Below are 16,304 nucleotides of genomic sequence, written 5' to 3' on the forward strand. Positions count from 1 at the left end.
CATGATGCCTGACAGTAAGCATTGAATACATGTTTAGCTATTGTGGCAGTTAACTACGGTCAAGCATTCAACTGTTGTTTACAGTGTTGGCCCCAAGCACATGAGAGAGACCACGGAAGGCAGGAGTAATCACAGATGACTTCATGAAGGAGACTTGAGCTGCATAGGTGTTAGTTAAGCAGGTGGAAGGAGAGAAGGCATTTAGAACAAGGTAATGTGTGAGAAGCAAATATGATTATGCCAAGTGCAGGTACAGGTTATGGGGAAGCAAACTAAACTAGAATAACTGTGTTTGGGGTAGCAAGGACCATGTGGGTCCATGAAAACCAGGTGGGGGTTTTGATTTAATGCAGTAAGGAGCCCACTATACGCTTGGGGCAGGGGCATTATGAAGATGAGGTTTAAAGCCATTCAGCTGACCCTGAACAACATGAGGGTTAGGGATGCGCACCTCCCATGCCATTGAAAATCCATGTATAATTATAGTCAACGCTCCAAAACACAGATTCCCAACTGTGGAGTTGACCCTTGAACAACCTGGGTTTGAATTGGTGGATCAGTTGAAAAACCCGCGTAGAGGTGGGCCTGTGCCATCATCTGTGGCTGGATGGACAGTGAGCTGAAGGCAGGGCACCACGGAAGGAGGGCTTTACGACGGGTGAGGACCCCAACCAAGTTTTGGCAGGGAGCTTAACAAGAAAGGGCACATCTAAGGGAAGTCTCAAAGAAGGAACAGTGGAAGCTGGTGCTGGATCCGAACAGAGGTTCAAGGACAGGGTGAAGTCCCAGCCCACTCTAGGTTTTCACCTTGGAGCCTGGCAGAATGGGGATCTAACCCCAGAAGAGAGAGAGAAAGGGACTTCGTTTGCATCCTAAAAAATTAAAGTGAGAATAAACTTTATAAAACTTTGTCACTTAGACATTTCCAGATCAAAAAAGAAGACTTCAGATGAGAGACAACGTGTGTGGCGTATCCAGCCCCATTCACATAGAGATGATGGGCAGGGTTAGTCATGAGAGAGGGTGTTCCTCGGGGAATAAGCAATGAGAGAGAGAGAGAGAGAGAGAGAGAGAGAGAGAGAGAGAGAGGAGTCTGCAACACTGAGGTCCCTGGACACTTGTAATTAGAGGGGGAGAAGGAAGAAGAGCCTACAGCAGACAAAGGAAATGCTCACGAAGAAAGGAAGCACATCGGGAAGGACATTTCTCATAGAAATGTCTGAGCTTCACGCAGGCCTGGAGAAGGCTTTTTACTTTGTCCCTGAGATTATTAGTGTTATTCAAATGTGAAAGTGGGAGAAAATAGCATAAATATGTCTAGAGTCAGCACAAGTTAGACAAACACGATGACAGAAGTGACAATAGGAGTATAATCTACCCAGTTGCTAATTGCTAACAGACACCCATGGGCCCTGAAATGTCATGATGCTTTTTGAAAGTTTTGAAAAGTCAAAATGCTTTTCACATTCTGTCTCCTCACAAATCGTTCTCAAGGTAATAATGTTATGTTCCATGTTTCAGAGACAAGGCGAAAGGATGAGGTGGGATGTCATCACACTTCTGCTCACACACTCCAATGGCTTCCCGTCACACTTAGGGTGGCAGCCCAAGGTTTTAGTGTGGCTGCAAAGCCCACAAAATCTGTCCTTGCAGCTCATGCTATTATTCTCGATGGCTCTTGTCACTGTCTCACATACATAATGGCCACTCGTTTATTTTATCTCCTTCCCAAGCAAAGCTGCAGATCTGTGAGAGCCGGGGGTTGGGTTCACCCAACACTGAGTACAGGGCCAAGCATGTGGGAAAACTCCAGAAATACTGGTGGTGGGGAGAGAGAGAACAAAACCGGCCCAGTGGGGGGAGGAAGGGGTTGTTTTGTGGAAAAACTTTGACAACTAAATACATCCACAACCCTCTCCTTTCTCTTGCCGAAAGCATAGATGATTATTCACCTTATTTTAAATGGGAGAGACCGTGGCCCCGTGTTTTGATCGATCGATGTCCAGTCACCTGCTCTCACCCTAGTCTATTAAGAAAAGGATTTCCTGCTTTCTTTTGCTGTGAGCACTCCCAAGGCCTCTGGCCACCTCATCTTTCCACTGATACAACCACCCCACCCCCTGGCTGCAGACTTCACAGAGCAAAGTCTGGGGCTCCCTCCACCTCAGACATTCTCCATCAGACCCAAAGAGCATCTAAACACTTCATTTGGCACCAAAAACACAGGCTTTTCCGGGAGTTTTTCAGCGTCAGTAGTGTGCGACAGATGCTTTTTCTACTGTACTTGGCAGTTGTTAGCCTCTTAAAAGGGCTCCCAGCTGGTCACCGAGGACAAGGAGAGGAGGCCTCACCAGAGAGCAGGAAATTGGTAATGAGCGCTGTAAGGAGCTGGGGTTCCGCTGTTCACTCTCAGTACCTCTTCATCTAGCTGCTCCTGGTCACCGGGCACCGGGCGCCGGGCTCGTCCTAGGGCGATGGTGGCCAGACCCGCTCCCGCTCTCAAGGACAGTATCTATCGGGAGTCACAGTTCAGGCAGCTCCAGGTTCCCCACTGTCAAAAAATGAAGCCATGTGTAAGCCTAAGTGGCGTAAAGCAAAGAAGCAGTCACCTCGGGACACATCTTGCTAACGGATGCACAAAATCGATGGAGATGAAGCACAGGTGCTCACAGACAGCTCAGAGCTCAGGCGGCGTGACGCTGAGAGGCTGAGCGTAGCTCCCTGGCAAGGAGCTTGTCGGGGCCGCTCCTGCTGCTCTGGGTGTGCGCTGCTTCCAAAACGCTCACGGCAAAACAAACAGGTTCGCTATTTTCGCTTTCCGCCTTTTTTGGTAAAAGCGAAAATCCTCCTCGGATTTCTTCTGGTTAGGGAAAACAGGGACTAATGTTGGTCTCCCATAATAGCAGAGTGTGTTAGCTCAAAGTTTAAGAAGGTGGGGATACCTGCCACACATTGATTGCACTTGAATAGTAACAGCTACAAAGAATAAGACACTCTGGCAGCGAAAAGCTAAGGAACCTCTCCCGGTCCTGGTGCTGAGGCAAAGGTTCCCTGTGTAAGTAACCAGGAGGAGCAGGAGTTAGCCATGGGATGGGAGTGGGGTGAGGACTTCAGACAAAGAGAACAGCCTGTCCCATGGCCCTGCAGTGGGTAAGAGCAGTCAGAGGTCATAGAGGTTGGGAGTGGGGCAGGAGAGTCAAGGAGGGTAGGCCCAGGATCATAGAAGAGGCGGAGCGTGGGGAGGAGAGGCCAGGGGGGCCCAGTTGGAAGGCCACTGCAGGAGTCCAGGCAGATGACAGTGAGCGAGCGAGGATGAGCGTGAGGACAGTGACGTGGACTCCATGTGGAGAATGATAAAGCAGCAGGGGCAAAGGTGACTCAGTGAAGATGTGTTGAGCTCCTTCTCTAGGCGGGCTCTGTGCGGCGGCTGCCTGCGTGCACCGCGAGGGACAGATAGACACAGCACCCGGACCAGGAGGATGTCTGCATGCTGCTCCCATCAACCAGGCAGTTTACAGGCCGGCACCCTCTGAAGAAGAAGCAGGATTGTGGGGAAGATAAATTTTGGATGTTGTATTTGAGAGGCTCTTCAGAGACGTCGAGGAGGTCGGGAACGTGGGAGGGAGGTCCCATCTGGTGTCGTTGGAATTAGAAGAGCCATTGAAGCCAAGAGAGTGAGTAGGATCCTGTTGTTACATGAAGCCTATGACCACTCATTTCACATCTCAACAGAAGTTAGAGAAACAGAATAGAATTTAGAGAAACCGTGTGAAACACTAGCATGTTTATCACTATAGAAAAGGATTCAGACTTAGGCTAACCAGTCCTCAGTACTATGCCAGGGAGGTAAGCAACTAAAGGACAAAGATTATCTACTTTTCTGGTGGTTCCAGACGTGGGCCCAGTGACAGCAATGAGTTTACCGTGGGAGGCAGTGAAATGTGGAAACTGGCAAGTCCACACATAAATGCTTATGTATTACCCATGGCCTTGTCTGTTGGCTTAAAAGAAGCCTGAACTGTTACCAGTACAGTAATTCAGTAAAAAATAAAAACTAGAGTGATAGTAATTCCTTTATTTTTTTAGTTTATCATACCTGCTTAATTTGCTACATTCCCGCCAATAAAGTGAAGAGGAGAGGAAATTGTGTTGGCATCTGAACCCTCCCCCCAACGGAGAATTTCAAGAAGAGCGAATCAATACCAAGTTCACGGTAGTGTAGGTCTCCTGACGCTATCTCCTCTTTTTCCACAATCCATACTGCTTAGAAGACAACATTGATCCTGACGTTATGCCTGCCACGATATCTGGGGAAAAATCTGAGGGGGCAGACCTTTACTTTCAGGAGAAAAGCATTGTTTGCACCCAGGAGACTTTCCTCCCCGGTGCCTGAGCTTCCCTAACTCAGACAAGGAGAGATCCCACTGCAGCCTCAGCAGGGCCACCCGTGGACTCACATAGGTGCTCACTGGACAGTCTTAGGGACGTCGTTCTCATAGACTGGGGTTTGCAATGTGCAACCTGCATGGCCGTTTACAGGTGAACTCCCCTGTTTGGAGCTACATCCGTGTCCTCAGGAAAGGGGGGAACGCGATGAGGGGAAATCGAGGTAATGAGATGAATAAAAAAGTGAGCACAGACTCTATTTTGCTGAGACATTCATCAATGATTAACAGCTTATAGCGGTTTTAATTTATTAATCTTTATCTTTAAAAGGAAAATATTAGCTATATTTAAAGAACCTTTTGTCAATCATTCCTGCTATTTTAAGAAGGAAAAGAAATAAGAGAAATTGAACAAAGACATCCTTCATTTTCTCCCCTCCAAACTGTATTAGATATAAATACATTAGGTAGAAAGAAAACTAGTACAAAATAAATTTAAGTGAGCTCTTGTTAATAAGTCAAAACACCTATCTACAAATCATTTCCTATCAGAGATTCTTTACAGCCTTTGTTTTAAATTATTTTTTGAAATTTTATATATTATAATTCTTGTTGTAGATATGATAATGAGAAAATAAAGCAGACTAGCACACCTGGCTGATATATTGAAATCTGGGATTTTTTTAAATCTGAAATTATGAAATTTTCTCCCAGAAAATCCAGAATGCCTTTAATCAAATTTTGAATAGTATACTTTCAGCAACACACACCTCCTCCAAAGTCAGTGATTTCAAGAAGGGAAGAAAGGCTCCTTGGCTTGTTTTATTTACAGGATTTGTGTCTGCACAGTGGAGAAGAACATTCTGTTTGCTTCAGAGATGGACATAGATTTTCAAAAGATGGTTTAAATAGGAATGAATTTAGTATACCTTTAATTCTCTGAAATGAAGTTTGGTCCAAGGCAAAATCTGCTCTCGATACTGAAGGAAAACTACTCCATTAATCCCAGCAGCTCAGAGTCCAAAGCTGTGTGATTAGATTAAAGGTAGGAAGGACGGGAAGAATACTTTGAAAGAAACTTTTAAAACTAATGGCTGTTCAGAGAATACCAAGCCTCGTGTGGAGTCATGCAGCCCTTAAGGACAGAGATAAATAATTATGCTTGACAAACAGTTAATCACAAATAGTGCAGTGCATAAAAGAAAAAAAGTGTTAATGTGAAATGACACATAATGAAATAGTAGGATTTTTTTAAATTTCATTTCACACTGGCATAGAAGAGATGGGAAAGGAAAATTATATTGCCAGAAAATTCCAGTTAGATTTGCTAAAGATGTTATCATATACTGTGTTTAAAACAAAAATCTGATTGCTATAATTTATCATACCTCTGGTTATTAAAACCATATTAATTTAAGGATTTTAATCACTTGCCATTTTTGCACATTGTTGACTTTTTATAGAGGACACTATGGAAATTTCTGTTTAACCTTTGTGTGATTTTTTTAGGAGCTCCTAAGTAAAGTTAACATGCTTTTAACATATAATTGTGTTTATACCAAATAAAACTCCTCGTGTTTTCCTTTTAGCTTGTTCAGTGAAACATGTGGAGCCATTTTATCGTTGCTGAGCCCGTGTGAGGCACAGGCTGCGGGTCCGTTCACTCCCTGTACACACATGGAGTCGTAAAGAGCAGGATGGACCTGCCCTTCTTTTGGATTAGAGAGAGGATTCTTTTCATGATTGGGAAAGTTTAAAAGAAAAAGTTCTACTGGCTTGGGCGTGAAACTTGCTCCTTGGTCTTGAGAAATCAGACTCATAAGACAGTCATGGAGGCAAGGCTGTTCTTTAAAAAGACAAACATTAGAGAGTAGCCTCTCTGGCAGGCAGGAGAGAGGTAGGGAGATCAGCAAGGGCTCTCACAGCCAGGAAGAAAAAACTGTCCCAGAATTAAAGACGGCCGCTCTGCTCTCCGGGAATGGGGACGGGAGGGAGGCAGCCGGAGGTCAATCATTTCTCTGCTGTGGTGAGAGGCCTTAAGGAGGTGGAGCCCATAGCACAAGGGCGGCAGCAAATCGTCTCCACCCTGGGAGAAGCATGGTGGTTTGGTTTGGTTTTTATGCACCAGGTGAGAACTATGGTCTTCTATATGAAAGGATTCATGAGAGTAGCATTATGATTTAATGCTATGTGTAGTTATTAAAATGTAACATTATTCCAAAGCAGTGTGTGTGTGTGTGTGTGTGTGTGTGTATGGCTTCCTAATTCACAAGTTAGATTCACCTCCAGACGAAACCTATGGCATTCAGTGTAGCCATAGATTCAAGTTCTAGAAGCCAGAGCTTAAAGGTGCTTTGAAGTGCAACCCTTTGATGGGAAAATTAAACTGACTTTGCTTGCGGTCACAAAGCCAGGACTAGACCCCACGGCTTTTCAGTCCTGGTTCATTCCCGCTTTCACCTCCTGCCCGTCCTCTCTGTGGACCTGCTCCTGGGAAAGCGGCTTCCAAGTGCTTTTCCTCCCCAGCCCATACTCGGTGGGATGCTCTTGGTTTGATGAGTAACCGGGTGCTCTTTCTGCAGGTGCAAAGTTCCCCATTAAGTGGACGGCCCCCGAAGCAGCCCTGTACGGGAGGTTCACAATCAAGTCCGACGTGTGGTCGTTTGGAATCTTACTCACAGAGCTGGTCACCAAAGGAAGAGTGCCCTACCCAGGTAAGCGCAGGACCCAGCAGAAATGGGCCTCTGACTGGATGTTCTTTCAACACCATTTGGGGAAACCTCACCCAATTGGCCTGCTAAGCCCCATCCTCGCCTTCCTGCTGAGCATGAGTTTGAATAACATGGACAGGTATTGAGCCAGAGAGGAACAGAACTGGGAGCCGCTGTGGTATGTAGACAAGCAGCCACCATGAATTGGGTGCCAGGATTAATGTATTAGCAGCTGGTATGAGCGCTTCGGTCCACCCCAATTTGAGGAATCTCTCCTCTCTCGGTAGGACTGTGTCTGTGTCTCCCAGAGCAGAAATGTCACTGGCAGAACCTCTGCTCCACTAGTTTGCAGACTCTTCTGGGAAAGAGAGGAGAAAGCCCCCACTGCGTTTTGATTGCTCTGTAGCACTGACCCGTGGAGCCATGCTGGCAGGAAGATGCCAGGCCCCGTTCTCTCAGCAGGCCCGGCTCCAGATGGCCAGAGAGGCACATGCGAAACGCAATTGGAGGCCACTCACTGCACGTTTTGAAACAGTCAAAATATGCTATGCAGAAGCAAGTATAACGTAAAGCAATTGGAGAGTCTATTGTCCTGGAATTTTCCTGGGAATCAGATTCATGGTCTCCGAAGAAAGCCCAAGTTCAGGTTATTCACGCTTAAATTCATTAATTTAGACAAATGGTGACTTAAAGGACACTCATGCCATTTCACCTCCCCGCTTTAGTGGTTCTAGTGCAGGGACGATCTGCTTTCTGAAATGTTAAGGACATATTTTTTTAGTTACTGCCAAGTGAAGAAAGAACACAGCTCCCCTCATTCCCTGCCTTAAAAAGAAAAAAAAAAAGCAGTGATGAAAACGATAGTGGAGATTAATGAGGAATGGAGGTCTCTTGTAAATCCTGGATTTGTCATCGTATCTTTGCAGTCAGAGGAGCCAGTGGGCCCAGATTAATTTGTAATCCCTTTGTTCATTTCTTAGGATTGTGTCTGGTCATCTTCAAAATGCAGAGAGGGAAAGAGGTTCTCTTTCTGGGTTGGTGTGGCCTCGAGACTCCTGGGAGAGCCAGGCTGGCACAGTCAAAATTGACAAATGCCCCGCCTCCAAAGCGCCAGCACTGGGCGGTTAGAGTTGCTTGGAAGTCGGTTTTACTGCTGCCCCTGCGGTGGCTGTCCCTGGTGTGCACAAGTGGGAGGAGCCACCAGCGGAAGAAAGGGCTGCCCTGGAGGGCCCTGGAGCACAGCAGGGGCTCCTTTGAGTAGTTGCTGGAGGGGGTAAATGTGCAGGTCTGGGGATTTTGCAGATGTGAAGGCCCCTCAATTTTTATTGTCTGAGTTTTACACTCATTTCTCCCTGAGCCCCCCAGGTTTATAATCACCCGTGTTAAATGCAGCTAGGGGGAAAGGTTAATGTTGCTTTGCATTTCTTTGAAGCCTTTCCTTCCAGTAATACGAGCTGCTTTTTGTTTCTCTGGTCGCGCAGAAGCCCAGACAAAGGGGTGGGGGCGGGGCCTGGAGAAGGAAGGCAGGTGTGTGCTGTGCGTGGGAGGGAGAGTCATGATCAAGTTTGGTTTTAGCATAATGAAGATGGCCTCGCTTTACGCTTAGACTGGGATTCCTTCGTTCAGCATAGCGCCAGAAAACGTGAGCTGTGCCGGGCACTTTGCAATGCCTGGGAAATAAGTACAAATAAGAACTCATATTCTCAGCAAACTGATTAAACAGAGGCCTGGGGCACTGTTTTAGGTGCTGCAGATAAAGCAGTGAGCAAAGGACTAAATGTAGTCCCTGCACCCACAGAGCTTTTGGTCACATGGATAAATATGCTTCAAATCCAGGAAGAAATCTTTCCTTTTTGTTACTCATTTATTATTAGAGGAAGTCATCGCAAGGGATGGATTACTTGAATTTACCCACTGTGGCCCCAAAGCTTCATTCTGATAGTGGGGTCTGGGACACCCGATGCAGGGATCTGCAAACCACAGGTACTGAAGGGGCCCTTCACTCCGCATCCTGTGAGGATGGCAGAGCAGTTTGAAATGAGAACTAAGCCCACTCTGTTATGCACAGCTACATGGGATGAGCAGCTGCTGATACGCAAGGGGCTTTGATAGCTATCCTGACTCTGCGAGGGTGGCAGAGAGAGGGGGCTGTGTCTGGGAGGCTTCACATAGAAGAAGGCAAATAGGGCTCCCTCCTCCAGTTGAGTCGAAGAAGAAGAGTCCCAGAGAAGGGTGGGCATGTGGAGAGGCTCGGAGGCCTGGGAGGAGGTGCCAGCCAGTTCAGGAGCTGCTGGAGATGAGTCTGGGAAGAGGGCTGCGAGGCGAAGAGCTGGAAGGGCCGACTGAGCCCATCCTGAGGGGCCTCTGCACGGCCCCGGGGCGGGGAAGCACATACGCTGCCCCTCGCCCTCAGAAAGCCACAGAAACTTGTTCCCAGGCCTGGTCCTCTCCACGGTGCTTCTTGTTTTTGTTTTATAACATGGCTCTAATCAGATTTAATTGGACTCTGAACCTCACAGTAGACTCTTCTTGAGGGAGAGGCTTTTGCAGAAGGATTCCAATTATAGGATCATTACCTTAATGAAGGAGAGCAGTTCTTAAGGAACAGACAGTTTCATTAGCTTCATCCAGATGTCACTGTGGGAGAAAGGCCCTTCCTCTCTGCGTTGCAGTTTGTTGGGGTGGCCAAGTGTGTGCTGCTGGCAGGTGTTCTCTGCGGCACCGAGTCCTCCTGCCTGTGGGTGGTACCCAGCCAGACTCCCAGTCCCTGTCCACCATGATTCCATTCCTCGGTCTCCGCGTAGTGCCTGCTCAGTTGGCTAGAGTGTGTTCTCTAGTCATTCTTTCTTCAAGAAAGGTTGGTGGCGGTACACTTTTCTGATTTCTTTCATACCTGAGAATGGCCTTGTGTTACCTTCACACAGAGAAAAAGTACTTGGCTGTTAGGTGAGGATGGAGGTCAAGGGAGGGGCTGTGACTTATAAATGGGTTTTTAAAGCTTTCCAGGCATCTTTGCCTAGCATGAAAGAAGGTCCAAAGTAAGAATCAGAGAAGGAACTTAGAATGGAGTATGTGAGGTGTGACCACATGAAGGGCAAAAGGTATGAGGAGACATATCTTTGTAAAACATTGGGTTGCTTGGTTAGTTAGCAAGTTTTGTAAAAGGTGTGGATTAAAAGGAAGGAGAGAAAGACAAGCTCAAATTGATTGAGAGCCTCAATTGATTGAGAGCCTTAAAGCCAAATAAATAAATAAATAAATAAATAACTGAAATGTGACACTGAGAGGAACAGGGAGGAGCCACATCAGACAGGAAGGTTGCTTGCAAGATTTGTGACAAAAACCAGCTCCGTCTTACAAATTTCCTAGTAGCAGCCTGACCTGAATACATTCTCAGCATAGCAGTCCCGCTGGCTTTTCTGCCAGCCAAGGTTCAGAACCATTCTTTGCACCAAGGTTAGAGCTGATTTTGTACTGATGGATTGTTGTATATGAGAAATGCAAACGCAAAAAGCAGTTTTCTGGTATTGATGCATAAAATCAGCATTATGCATTTTACCCTGTCATTTCACCTTCCGATATTTTGTTCTTTCCCTCCACTGCCACTGCCCCATGTCAAGCTGTCAACCCCTCATGCAGTGACCTCTTCATGGAACTTCCTGCTTCCAGTCTCCCCCACCTCCTCCACCACCACCACCATTCTGTCATTGTCACCAACAGTTACTATCCTAGAAAACACAGACCCAGTTATCCTCCTCTCTTAGTTAAAAATGTCCATGGCTTCCCTTTACCTTCCAAGTAAGCCAGAAGCCTTAGTTTTGCACCAGGAGTACAGCAATGAACCAATGGACAAAAACTCCTGCTCTCATGAACTTTTATTCTTCTTGGAAGAGACAAACAATAAACAAAGGTAAATAAGCAAAATACATTCTGTAGTGGCTAGTGGTAATAGGTAGGGAGAAAATTAAACAGGGAAGGGGATAGAGGGTATCAGGAAAGCGTGGCAAGGAGGGCCTCACCAGGAAGGTGGTATCTGAGTAAAGACCTGAAGGAAGCAAGGCGCAAGCCAGGTGGAGATCTGGGGAGAAGCCCTCCTTCCCAGGGGACTGGGCACAAGGCCCTGAAGAGCTGCAAGGTGGCCAGTGTGGCGGGAGCAGGGGGAGCAGGAAGTCTGAAGGCCTCAGGGCACATCAGATAGGGCTTCCTGGGTCGTTTTCAGGACTTTTGCTTTTATTCTTAGTGATATGGGGAGGCACTGAGGGGCTTTGTGTGGGAGAGTGGCAAGGTCTGACTTACGGTTTTCTCCTGCCACACCTCCACCCTTCACACCAAGAGATCATTCTTGAATATGAATTTCCTCTTCTCACCTTCACCGTCTGCCTCAGACTCTTCCAAGCCCAACACAAAAACATCACCTCCTTTGTGTAGCCTTCTCCATGTCCAGATCGAATGGGTTGTCCCTCTGCTTGCTTCTCTGTTGAAGTCCCTAGGTGTGTATACTTCCCAGTACCTCTGAACAGTGAGGGGGGGCTGCTTTTATGTGTTCCCAGTGCCCAGCACAGTGTCTGTCCCGTGGTGGACTGAACAAATGTGAGTGGGTGGATGAATGTGTGGGTGGGTGGATGGATGAATGTGTGGGTGGGTGGGTGGGTGGATGAATGTGTGGGTGGGTGGATGGATGAATGTGTGGGTGGGTGGGTGGGTGGGTGGATGAATGTGTGGGTGGGTGGATGGATGAATGTGTGGGTGGGTGGGTAAGTGGGTGGGTGGGTGGATGAATGTGTGGGTGGGTGGGTGAGTGGGTGGATGGGTGGGTGGGTGGATGAATGTGTGGGTGGGTGGGTGGATAAATGTGTGGGTGGGTGGGTGGGTGGGTGGATGGATGAATGTGTGGGTGGGTGGGTGGGTGGGTGGATGGATGAATGTGTGGGTGGGTGGGTGGATGGATGAATGTATGGGTGGGAGGGTGGGTGGGTGGATGGGTGGGTGGGTGGGTGGGTGGATGAATGTGTGGGTGGGTGGGTGGGTGGGTGGATGGATGAATGTTTGGGTGGGTGGGTGGGTGGGTGGGTTGATGGATGGATGGATGGATACTACAGGGAGTAAAAAAGATCATGCCTATGAGGTTTTTGAAACAAGATTTTTTAATTCGGCCAATCTCGGCTCTGTTCCATCATCCCACACATAAATACAGCATGTATTTTCTCAGGCATGAGATAGACTCTGTCCCCAGAGTTGTGTGGGGAGATGGACCCTGTAGTGAGCGCATACACTGTGTTCCAGTTACCATTCCAGGCAGATTGGCCCTGCCATCCAGAACCCTGGCTCTCAACCCAACAGCTGCCTGTGCATTTGGCAGGATCTGGCGAAGCTGGAACATTCCTTCGAACACATCACATTTGTCAAGCATTTGAAGCACTTTCAAATCTTTTAGCGAGTGGCAGCTGCCTGACTGCTGCATGGGCTGAGTCACTTGATGACGACTCACAGAAGCCAGGGAGATCAGTGAGACTGTAGCACCTTCCTTAAAGAATCCGAAGTCCTGCCCTGTCCTCCCTCGGCCACATTCATGCTCCAGAGCCCTGAGCTGTGCTCAGCAGCCCAGCATTGTGGCCCGTACTCCTGCTCCTGCTGTGCCCAGCATGCCTATAGGAGAAGCTTTTTCTTGGGGTAGGAGGAGGTTAGGACTCACCAGCCAGGAGAATGGGAAGCAGGCTAGAACCTCAGATCTTAGTCAAGACTGTTGTGTCCCTTGCCTTCTCTTCCCATCCACAGCCCCAGGGCTTCTCCGGTCAGCTCACCTGGTCCCTGAAAGAGGACATCCTGCCAATGCCCGGGAGTCATGTGGCCACCTCCCCCAATGAGGTTCCTGTGGCCACCTCCCCCAATGAGGTTCCTGGGGCACCTCCCCCAATGAGGTTCCTGGGGCACCTCCACCAATGAGGTTCCTGGGGCCACCTCCCCCAATGAGGTTCCTGGGGCCACCTCCCCCAATGAGGTTCCTGGGGCCACCTCCCCCAGTGAGGCTCCTGGGGCCACCTCCCCCAGTGAGGCTCCTGGGGCCTGTGTGCTGGTGAGAGGAGGAGGGGTGGGGAGCAGAGTGCAGGCGAGGAGGCAGCAGCAAAGAAGGGCTTTCCACTCTGTCCTGTGCTCTGTCCTGTGTGCTGCTCCCCACTCCCAGCCCTGCATTTCCCTGGCATTCCTCCTGGCACCTCATGATCTTTCTCACTTCTGCTCTGGACAAGGAGTTGTTTATGATGCTGTATTGTCTACCTTACACAACCTTTGTGCATTATGGCACCTGTCCTTTCTGTACTTATCAGCACAGTGGGTTTAGTAGAATAGCTGCCCTGAGGTTATCTGGTAAGGCAGGGAAAGAGAAATAAAGCTTGTCAGCATGTGCCTTCTCAGGGTCACTCCCTTATTGTCATCTCTATTCTTTGATCAGCATCTGTCTGCCCAAAATGTGTACTTTGGTCCAACACCAAAACCTAACTTGGCACCCTGCTTGTTACCCCGTACGACAGCCAGAGCCTACAGTGATGTGCTAGCAGGTACCTGTGCTGCGCAAGCAACACAGCCTTCATCCTGCTTCCTCCCTCCCAGCCCCACAAGGCAGACTCAACAGACAGCAGACAGAGGGCCTTCCACAGGGTCATGCCGAGAAGCCAGGGAGCCTCTGAGGGAAGCCGGTGCTCAGTAGGTCATCTCCTCGGAACGGGAAGCTCAGTTTTCAGATGTAACCTGGGTGTCTGATAGCCTGAACGTCATTCCCATTGTCGCCGTGCTCAGGTATTTGCATGGCACAGAGGTCCAGGCTCTTGCAGCCCACAGTCACATCCAAGTGCAGACTTGAACAGATAACACTTTAAGGTCCCAGACTGTGCCGAGGCGGCCCCTCCAAGACCCATATCAGGAAGCTGCACAAAAAGAGAAAGTGTAAAGCAAAACATTCCTCTTTCATGTGAGATATTTTTTCCAAACAGCTGAAGGCACAGTGAATGTTGAGGTGTTTTGTTGACAGATGGAGAAACTGAAGCCAGGGAGGTCAAGTCACCTAGTGAGAGACACAGTGAGAGAAGCAGTTGGAAGTAGTGAGGTGGCTCTGCCCATGAAAATGAGAGGGTTTCTTCCCTAAAGAATCTAAAAGGAAAAGGAGGAGGCACTACGGAGTTCATATGTAGCTCAAAGAGGAGGAATAGGGAAATTTAAAAGGGGGGGGAACCAAAAGGGAAGAAGGGAAAGAAACACACACCCATGGAAATAGACCCTGCTGGCAACCAGAACGCAGGAAGGATTGGAAAGTGAGAGTTGGAAACAACATGCCGTCGGAAACCAAGAGGAAGCCAGGACAAGGATTTAGAAGGGATAATAGAATCATAATGGCGGGAAGTGAGCACAGTCCACTTGGCTGGAGAATCGGAGGCAGTGTTTTGGGCAGCCCAGTAGGAAATGATGCCATCAAACCACGTTTGAAGGCCTAACAACATCCATGGTGACAGGAGGCCCCGGGGAGGAGGTGGGGAAGAGGGACAGGGAAGTGGGCCCGGCACAGTTGGCCCACTATCCTGGCGGACTCCAGCGCGCAGCAGGAGGCCAAGTGCCGCAGTGGGGCCCAGGCGGGCAGCGTTGGGGGAAAGGGGCAGGGTGTCTGTGCTTGCTGGCAGCCAGGCCCTCGCCCCTTCTCTGATGGACGTGGAGAGTGGGAACCTGGACACACTTTGTGAATGTGGCACCTGCCATGGTCAGCACCAGGGGCTGGCGGAGACCACCCTCCTGCTGAGCAGTGGTCTCTGTCGCAGCTCCCACTCGGACACCTGGAGACCCCCACTACTGACGAGTGTGTCCCAATAGTGCGCCCACACACCGTGTTTTAAAGGTTCTATCTTTTCTATTTCTCCCCTGGCATTCTTCCCACTGAAAAAGGCAAAAAAAGAAAATCATCCCCAAGCACCCTCCTCCCTCACTGTCCGCTTCGTCACTTAGAAAAGTGCGATGAAAGGATGCTTTTCTCCTGTGTCCCTGTGTCCCTGTGTCCCTCCGGCTCTGACCGCCTGGCACTCGAGCTCCTGCATATTCCTTCCCAGGCCCTGCCCTTCACTCCAGGTACCAGCAAAGCCAACGTCTTAGGAAAAGTGGCTAAAAGAGGAGAAATAACAGTTTTCTTTGTAACAAAAATATGTAACCATCTAAAACAGGAAAATGAAATACACTCATCTTAAAGTAGTATGCAGAGTAAAATCCATTTTGGCTAAAAAAAAATTCTTGAAATCAATAAGATTTTTCAAAGTTCTTATAGCTGTATTCTCATACTGTGTTTTAAATATGAACACAGTCCACTTAAACTGGCTATTGTTTGTCAAGTAGCAACTAGCCTGAGCCTTCTAAGTGGGCATCCGGTGGCTGTGCAGTTACTGTTGCAAAGGCCTGCAGTGGAGGCGCCAGGGCCGCAGGTCAGCCGCGTGGATGCTGCCTTGGGGATGGTTGGAAATGAGCCAGCCCCAATCAGATCTCCGTTGTCAGCCAAGTACATTGTCTCATCCCCACTTCTTTGGCAAAGCTGTCATTAGTGGGTCTCTGTTTGGCCCAGTGCATGGAATTGGTTACATATGCTCTCCATGCTTTGAGAGGCCTATGGAGAGAAGGCACGAGAAGAGAAAGGAGAGAAGGAGAAGCGGGAGGAGTGTGCCCCGGAGCTGGCAGTGTGGGGCCCGCAGCGTCCTGCCGGGTTACTGCTCCGTCCCCTGGCCACGTCCCCAGGGAGCAGGCTGCCTCAGGAGATGCTCCATGCTGAGGGTCAAGTTGCTGTGTGTACTGTGTCCCAGAGTTGGACCGAGCACTGGAAAAATAGGCCTGATCCAAGTGATCAATTAAACTTTCTGTTGGTGGAGATTGAATTTAGAGTTTTTAAAAAATACATGAAATCTTTCTATTTCAGTAGTGTTATTTTTAATGAAATGAAACATTTACTGACATAAGCTCCGTAGAGCAATCAAATGACCAATTAAACTCAGTGGTGCCATGCTGGACGGTCTCAGTGCCAGAATACAGCACTAGGAGGCGTGGGGGTGGGGAGGGGTGGGGTTGTGACTACCTGTCAGGCCCCAGAGGTTCACCTTCTGCTTGTCTTTCCTCCAGCTCCTGGCAAGGGTGGGACAGGGAGACTTCTGCAGGTCAGGCCATGTGGCTTCTGAGATACTATGAAACC

The 16,304-nt window shown here is 48.6% G+C and overlaps 1 protein-coding gene across 6 annotated transcripts in view; it reads left to right on the forward strand.

Moving 5' to 3' along the window:
* The window catches only part of FYN (FYN proto-oncogene, Src family tyrosine kinase), a 202,842-nt gene that overhangs the window by 182,618 nt on the left and 3,920 nt on the right, over positions 1–16,304 (forward strand). For all 6 annotated transcript variants that reach the window (XM_070417886.1, XM_070417883.1, XM_070417881.1 and 3 more), the window contains one exon: positions 6,968–7,099. In XM_070417886.1, coding sequence (XP_070273987.1) covers positions 6,968–7,099 — 132 coding nt within the window. The remainder of the gene's footprint in view (positions 1–6,967; positions 7,100–16,304) is intronic.

This window comes from Myotis yumanensis, unplaced genomic scaffold (assembly GCF_028538775.1).
Source record: "Myotis yumanensis isolate MYYU_CA2020_CCGP unplaced genomic scaffold, mMyoYum1.0.hap1 SCAF_6, whole genome shotgun sequence".
Classification (NCBI taxonomy): Eukaryota; Metazoa; Chordata; class Mammalia; order Chiroptera; family Vespertilionidae; genus Myotis; species Myotis yumanensis.